At 37.9% G+C, this 8,587-nt stretch overlaps 1 protein-coding gene across 1 annotated transcript; it reads right to left on the bottom strand.

Annotated features, from left to right (window-relative positions):
* Positions 1-2,534: 2,534 nt before the first annotated feature.
* LOC130463056 (uncharacterized) lies at positions 2,535-7,060 on the bottom strand. Its single transcript, XM_056832077.1, has 4 exons — positions 5,866-7,060; positions 5,633-5,716; positions 5,470-5,516; positions 2,535-5,408 (listed from the first exon to the last, which is right to left on the bottom strand). Exons 1-4 carry the CDS (start codon positions 7,058-7,060, stop codon positions 2,535-2,537), a joined length of 4,200 nt encoding a protein of 1,399 aa, XP_056688055.1.
* Positions 7,061-8,587: the final 1,527 nt, after the last annotated feature.

Consider the following 8,587-nt stretch of genomic DNA (forward strand, 5'->3'; position numbering starts at 1 on the left):
CAAGAAGGAAAGTTCCCAAGAAAAATTCGAGGAGGCCATGTCAAAGATTAGCTAAATAGATTACCTCGGAAGAGAAAACGTTGGTTTTGATAAGCTAAAAAACATTCAACCAGAAATTAGTGAATTTGAACCAAAATAGTCAATGGGAAATGGCATATTTATTGCCTCGACCCAGAAATGAGCGTTTAAAATATTTCTTCAGAGTTACTCCCTATGTATTTTATTAAGTTATCTATAGCAGTTTTTATATTTGACCGTATTACTTCTCAATTGTTTGTTCCCGGAGGAGGCCATGTCGAACTTAACTTGCAATGTCCGTAATAGCACCTGGACTGTTAGTCATAAACTCTTAATTAAGTTTTCAAAATAAGATAAATTTTAAAATAGGTGTATTTGGTGCAATAAGTTTCAAAATAGGTGTATTTGGTGAATTAAGTTTATGACTTAACGGAGCACTAATGGACCGCCAAAAATTTGGGTATTTGTTGCATTTAAAAGGGGGGGGGTATATTATGTTTTTGGAAAACATGAGGGGTATTTGGTGCGTTTCGTGAAACCTCGAGGCAATTTCATGAAAAAACCGTATTTGCTGTTAAAAATATTTTTGTTATTAGTGTGCTTGCATACTTTTAAAAAATAAAATGGACCCAAATTACTATTCTCAAAATTCAGAAAATGTTGATGATTTTGATTTTAACCTTGACAACAATCAGTATCCCGACTTTAATTTTTTATTCGCAGAGGAATTCTTCCTCTCAAAGTTATCAACAATATTTTTATGCTAACAATAATGTTGACCATGAAGCTGTAGAGGAATGTGTCATAGAGACACATGAACCAATCATGATTATTTGTTTCCCGTTAAACCAAATCAACCACTTATGGTTGCATCTCAGTCTCGAAGTTGGTCAACTCCGGAGGATGTGATTGATTCCTACATGAGAGTTTTCTCCGATGAGGTTATGAGTACCAAGATGAAACAATTTGAGATTTGGAGACAAGTTGTTGTACGCTATAACAAAATTCAAGAAGGTAGACCGTATGAACTTGTTGTAAGAGGCATAAAATGTTTAGAGAGTCGTTGGAGAAGGATGTCTCTAGACATCGTTTTGTGGGATGCTAGCTATGGAAAAGCTTCTAAGCTATTCGCAAGTGGGAATTGTGATGCAGACTAAATTACTACCGCTCACAAGATATTCCGCAATAATTCAGAAAACAAAAAGAACTTCACATGGGAGCATGGTTGGAAAATGATTACTAATGAACTAAAGTGGAGGTTGATGATGAGTTGGGGTATGTTAAAGAAACAGAGAGAAGCTAGCATACAATGCCAGTCTAGCAGCTTCTACCGAAGATAGTGAAGGAAGTGGCAAGAGAACTAGACTTGATGATGATGATGGTGACACCGTCTTAGCAAGTGGTGGAAGTTTCGTATCTGGAGGTTTATCTCGACCAGATGGTATAAAGAAAACTAAGGCCGGAAGAAAAGGCAACGGGGCAGTATCATCAGAGGCAGTTTTGAATTTTGGAAATTAATTGCAATATAACACTGAAATTAGAACTCAAGAGCACCAACTAAATTTAAGGAAATTTTTATTCGATGAATCAAGGGAAACAAGGAGGATAAAGCAGCTTCAAATTGAGGAGAGGAATGTTCAAGTTTCTAAGATAAATTCTCAATAGGAAGAAAAGAGAATCCAGTTGGCCGGAAGAGATAAAGATGAAACATAATTTCTTGCAATCATTGATATCGAAGGAATATCTAACTCCTAATGAGGAAAAAAGCAAAGGATAGATTGATTATGGAGCTTTTTGGTGGTTCTAATTAGTTTCTAATTAGAAAAGTGTTTAATGGTTTAGTCTATTTCATGTGTTTAAATTTTGTGTCACACACTTGTTTTAATAGTTTTCAATAAGCTCGTATTAATTCATGTTGTGCCTTTAAATTTGTATTACTTCGTGTTATGTCTTTAACCTTGTATTACTTTATGTTATGTAATATATTATTTTCCCTTGACAAGTTTTATTTTATACGTTGTTGTTATTATATTTTCTAAGAAAATATGTTGTCTAACAAATAGTTGTTATGTCTACAATAATCCAATTAAATATTATCAAGAAATCCATATAATCTTAACAACAAATCGAAAATCTTAGAAAATCTAAGAACATCCAATAAAATCTTATCAAGATATCTTAATACTCTTATCAACAAATCGAATCTTAGAAAATCTAAGAAAATAAACTAAAATCTTATCTCGTAATCCAAATAATCTTATTAATAAATCGGAAATCTAAGAAAATCTTAGAAATCTAATAAAATCTTATCACGTAATCCATATAATCTTATCAACAAATCGGAAATGTTAGCAAAATCTTAGAAAATCTTAGAAAATCCTATAAAATCTTTTTTCTTTTTTTTTGGCAAATAATAGTGAATTATATTACCAAAAGAGAACAGCCTCACAACAGAGGAAACAAACAACAGTTCCCCCTCAAGGGAACACCACAACTAAAACACAGAATCAGGACATCTACTGATTCCTACAAGCTACAATGAAGAGAATCCTTCTAACTACACTGTCTACATGATCAAGCTTCTTACTAAAAACACTAGCATTTCTCTGGAGCCAAACTGCATAAACAGTTTCAGTAAAAGCTACACTACAATGCTGATCCTTCTTCTTTGTACTTCTACTTTTGACAGCTGCCCATTGCACCTCTTCTTGCCAGCTACTGATGTTCCTTTGAATACCCAACTGCATCAACACTTCTTTCCAGATATCATGAGGGTAGTGACACTCAAAGAACAGATGAGACAACTTCTCATCCTGCACCTGACAGAATTCACAAACACCAGCAATATTGATGTTCCATGATAACAACCTATCTTTAGTAGGTAACCTATTCTGCAGGGCCAACCAAGTGATGAAGGTAGCCTTAGGACTAGCTTTGCTATTACACACTATTCTTTTCCATTGCACCTGAATGCCACCAGTATGAAGAGCCTTATACATTCTGCTAATCTTGAATTTCCCATTCACAATAAACTGATCCACCCCACCAGTTTGCACTAGAATATCCCTCTGTTGCCAAATCTTCTTCAGAGACCAAGTGAGCCCATTAGGGACAGGCATGGTCCAAAAGTCATGATGTTTCACATAGTAGGAGTGAATCCATTTCACCCAGAGCCTATCTTGCTTTATTGAAAGTGCCCAACAATGCTTTAACACAGCTGCTTTATTCCAGGTTACCAAATTCTTCAAATTCCATCCACCACAGCTTTTGGGAAGACACATGTCATCCCAAGCTACAGGAGCTTTCTTAGACCCCAAATCAGAGCCTGTCCACAAGAAACACCTACACAGATGCTGAATCTCCTTCATCACTTTCTTTGGCATGACAAAAATCTGACACCAATATAGCTGCATACCAAACAGAACATATTTAACTAGTTGCAATCTCCCTGCATAAGATAAGAACTCTGTAGTCCAGCTTCTAATTCTTGCACTAGTTTTCTCAATAAGAGGCTTACAATCAACATATCTCAGTTTCCTGGTGGTAAGGGGAACCCCCAGGTATCTAAAAGGAAAGAAACCTTTTTTGATACCAATAACATCAAATATCTGTGTCTCCACATCAGCAGAGATACCAGCAGTGTAAACATCACTTTTATGTAAATTTGCACTAAGACCAGAAGCAGCAGAAAATTTCAGAAAGGCTCCAAACAAAGAGTTAACAGAAGGCACATCTGCTCGAGCAAACATCAGCAAATCATCAGCAAACATCATATGAGAAATCCCCAACTTTTTACACCTTGGATGAAAATTGAATCTCCCCTCTGAAGTGGCAACAGCAAGACTTCTTGATAAATATTCCATTCCCAAGGCAAAAAGATAAGGGGACATAGGGTCACCTTGCCTCAAGCCTTTCTTTGCAGTTATAGGCATAGTTGGAAAGCCATTCACCAAAATTGAATAAGAAACAGTACTGAGACATTGCATCACCCACTTGATAAACAAATCTGAAAAACCTAACTCTTGCATCATAGACTTAAGAAAAGGCCACTCAAGGGAGTCATAAGCCTTTTTTAGGTCCACTTTAATCATACATCTAGGAGAAATGTGTTTCCTGGAATAACACTTCACTAGTTCAGTGGCTAAAAGGATATTATCAGCAATATTCCTGCCTGGAATGAAGCCAGCTTGAGCATTATTCACCACCTCCCCAATGACTGATTGCATTCTGTGAGTTAAGATTTTTGAGATTAATTTGTACACAACTGAACAACATGCAATAGGTCTAAAATCCTTGATATTGGTAGCATTCTGCACCTTAGGAATCAGAGTAACTGTTGTGTTGTTGATCTGTTTCAACATTCTCCCTGTGGCAAAGAATTCCTGTACAGCTCTATATATGTCCTCCTTCAGAATATCCCATGTAGAAATGAAAAACTGACTGTTAAAACCATCTAACGCTGGAGCTTTGTTGATATCTATGCCTTTCAAAGCTAGATCTATCTCCAAGGTAGTAACAGGATGAACTAGAGCCTGTGCAGAATCTGCAGACAATTGTTTCCCTTTCCTCACAACTGACATATCTATTCCCTCTAATGAAGAAGCAGTAGAGCCAATTAGATCATGGTAGAAGGTACTGATCTCCTTTTTAATGTCTTCAGACTTGGTTAGTTTTACCCCTTGACTATCATACAGGATATCAATACTGTTCTTGGCATGCCTCTCTTTCATAGCATTAAAAAAGAATTTTGAGTTTGAGTCACCAGTTTGCAGCCACTGAATTCTTGATTTTTGCTTCCAAGCACATTCTTGAACTTTGAGGAACTTTTTTAACTGCATGATGTGACCCCTCTCCTTCTCCTGTAAACCAACATCAGAAGGAGAGTGAGCTAGTTGGCTTTGAGTATCATCAAGTTCCCCTCTAACACAATCAATTCTCTCCTCCAATCTTGCAAACTCTTTATGATGGAGCTGCTTAAGGCCCTTCTTAACAGCTTTCAACTTCTGCCACACTTGAAACATAGCAGTGCCAACAACAGGAGTGTCCCACCCTTCCTGTACAACCTGCCTAAAACACTTATGAGAAGCCATGTAATTAAAGAACTTGAAGGGTCTGCTACCTTGATGATGAGCAATATTACAGTCCAATAAAAGGGGAAAGTGGTCTGAGATTCCAGGATTCAAATAGTCCACACACACTGCAGGAAAGCTACTCTGCCAATCACAACACCCAAATGCCCTGTCAATTCTAGAGGATATTGTTTGATCACCTTGGCCCTTATTACTCCAGGAGAACATGTTACCACAACTTTTAAGTTCAGTGATCCCTGCTGCCTGAATAAATTCTTCAAAATCTTTTGTTTCTGCATCTGAACTGGATTTCCATTTACCCTATCACCTGAAAACAGCACAGAATTGAAATCTCCCATGATTAGCCATGGTTTTGTCAAACCTGCACTAACAATGGTCTCCTATGTTCAATAGTGTGGAGCCCATACACTGCAGTAAAACACACACTAAACAGCCCATCTTTATCACTCAGATCTCCATGAATAGTCTGATCAGTCTTCCTAAGCAGTTCACCCTATTGTGTTTCCATCCAATCCAAATCCTACCTTTAGGAGAACAAGTGTAGTTCATCTCCCAAACCCAGGCAGAACCAAATTTATTCTTAATTCTTTGTGCATTTCCTTCTTTCACTATAGTTTCAATAATAGCAATAACACTAATATTATGCTGACTCAAAATCTTCTTAACCTCCACCACCTTACTAGGGTCATTAAGACCCCTCACATTCCAGGAGCAGATTATCATGGTGGGTATTCATTTCCCCCCCCCCCCCCCTCACCTCCATCCTCATCTAGAGAGAACTCTGGTGCAATGCCAACCACAGTACGCACTTGAGCAAGACCAAGGGAACTTTCATGTGTTCTAGATTCTCTCCTCCTCCTTGAAACAACCCTCCATCCATCATCTTGAACATTTTGTTGTTCATTCTGGCCACTGGGAGTATGTTCTGTCTCAGCATCCTTCTCCTCCACTACTCTATCAATCACTGGGGCATCATGATTAGACTTTACAGAATCTGCTTGAACTTTTTTTGGTTTCCACACCTTATTTACTTTCTTAGGCACATGAACTGCAGGTTGGAATCTAGTAGCATTACTCTTTTTCACTTGGCAATCATGCCCAATCACCTTGCAGTCTTTACAGAATGGGGGAAGCCAGTCATAATCCACTTTTTGTGTGAAGGAACGACCTGTAGAATCCTGGATAAGCACTGATTTCGGCATGTCTTTAGTGACATCTACTTCAATCAACATTCGAGCAAAGGAGATCCTAAGTTGCTTGGAAGTGCACTCATCAGCAAAGAGAGGAACACCAATCAAGCTACCAATCTTGCTAAGGGAATCAGGCCCCCAACAACACAATGGCAGATTAGGTAATCTCACCCAAACAGGAATAACTCTAAGTACCTCCTCCTTGAAATTGAAGCTTGCAGTCCATGGTTTTGTGATCATTGGCCTACCAAAAAAGGTATGTGGACCAGCCACTAGTACTGCATCTCTGTCCTTCTTGGAGCCAAATTTGACTATGAAATAGCCATCATCATGGAGAAACACCTGAGGTTTACTAACATTCTTCCATTCATTCGCAATATATCTAATAACTGCTCCTATTGATGGTTTATCTCCAACAACATACATAATCAACGCAGCATCCCAAATAGCAGACATCTTAGCTATATCAACATTATCAAGCACAGCTACAGGGGAACCTTCAGAAATTGTTGGAGCAATAAAAGATAGTGATGTACCTTTCGCAGTAAGATGAGATCCTTGGAACAGGTTCACCCATGGCTTCGCAACCACATTAGGGTCTGGACGTGGCACAACCACCTCTTCATTCTCAGTACGAACATGCTCTGTACGGACATGCTCTGTTTCCCCAAAATCTGAGGAGACCTCCAGCAAGCCACTCTCTAAATGCACCAGCTCATTCACACCACTCACACTTCCCCTTTTGTCATTCAAAAACACCATAGGTCTCCTAAAAGGATCAGTGCATGGGATCATGAACCTCCATAGCAACCAGAGTCGATGGCGGTGTGGTGTGAATCAGTCCATGAGGAGGAGTAACCTGGTGAACAACATCATGATAAGCTTGTATTACTTCCATTAACTCCGGTGATGGCGGTCCATTACTTGGATTAGGGGGCACCGCCTTACTCTTCTTCAGATCTACAGTAATCGTATTCGAACTGGGTATCGTATTACGAAGGTGGTTCTGGTTCATTGGTCGTACAACTTTGTCATGGAGAAGAGAGGAAGCCTCCGCAGTCACTTCTCTAATCTCGTTCCGATTTGCCTTCTTCTTCCTCGTCATGGTAGTGAAGGTGCACAATAGCAGTTAACCTTATCGTGCGCTCATGCCATGGCTAGAGAGAGAATCCTTAACTTTAAATTTAGAATCCTTAAATCCTATAAAATCTTATCACATAATCCATATAATTTTATCAACATTCCTATTTAAATACACACACATTCTCAAACTCACTTCTTATTCTCACACTCACTTCTCACACTCACTTCTGATTATCACATTCTATTCTATCTTACAAAAAATGTTATTTGAAAAAAATTTAAGCTCGGAATCTTCTGATAAAAATCCATACAGAGTAATTGATCAAGTGGTTGACGATTTTGTCACTCATCATTTACCAAACACATTCTTTTCACGAGCTCCTATACTTTGAAATGTGAATGATGACATTTCGATTCCAACAGATAGAAACTGTGAAGAAGGGCATAACCGCTTGTTTAATGATTACTTTGCTGTTAATCCAGTATATTTAGACAAGTAGTTTCATTGAAGTTTCGAATGAGAAGTCCTTTTTTTCCGTATCATGAACAAAGTGGTTGAAAATGATGTTTTCTTGCAACAGAGAATAAATGCTGCCGGAAAACTAGGGTTATCAGGATTGCAAAAATGCACTGCAGCTATCAGATTGTTAGCGTATGGTTTGGCTCCGAATGCGATTGATAAATATTTACAAATGAGTGAAACAACTTCAAGAAAATCATTATTAAATATCACTCAAGGGGTAATCATGCATTTTGAAGAGGATTACCAAAGAAGTCCTACCGATTAAGACTTAATAAGGATCCTTTTGTTAGGGTTATGACAAATATAAAACATATATTTCATGCGGAAAAACACAAAATCTAAGAATCCAAATTAATTGCCACATAGTCAATTAGCATAATCTAGGATACATACATGTGACGCGTGCCTTCCCTAGCTGTTCCCGAACCGAACAAGAACAAGTTTAGGACTCCAAGTGTCGTCCCTCCGTGGATAGTCCACAGCACGTTCGAATCCGCCTTAGATTCAATTAACAAGAATTTAGCCTAAGGTTTTATGTTATTCGTACTTAATTATTTGGAAAATTATTACGCTTAGTTTAATCTTAAAACTATATGAATACTTGAGAATTTTCATCTATAAATTGTGATTATTCATCACCTATTTATAGGGTGGGATTATCGAAACTAGAAACCTACTAGGAT

This window comes from Spinacia oleracea, chromosome 6 (genome assembly GCF_020520425.1).
Source record: "Spinacia oleracea cultivar Varoflay chromosome 6, BTI_SOV_V1, whole genome shotgun sequence".
NCBI lineage: Eukaryota > Viridiplantae > Streptophyta > Magnoliopsida > Caryophyllales > Amaranthaceae > Spinacia > Spinacia oleracea.

What these genes read in the sequence shown, in the direction of transcription:
- LOC130463056 (XM_056832077.1), bottom strand. Translation starts at nt 7,060, where the DNA reads ATGGTGTTTTTGAATGACAAAAGGGGAAGTGTGAGTGGTGTGAATGAG. An exon ending in CTACACTTGTTCTCCTAAAG is followed by an intron (nt 5,517 to 5,632) that starts GTAGGATTTGGA and finishes GTTTTACTGCAG; the next exon opens with TGTATGGGCTCCACACTATT. An exon ending in GGAGACCATTGTTAGTGCAG is followed by an intron (nt 5,409 to 5,469) that starts GTTTGACAAAAC and finishes TTCAGGTGATAG; the next exon opens with GGTAAATGGAAATCCAGTTC.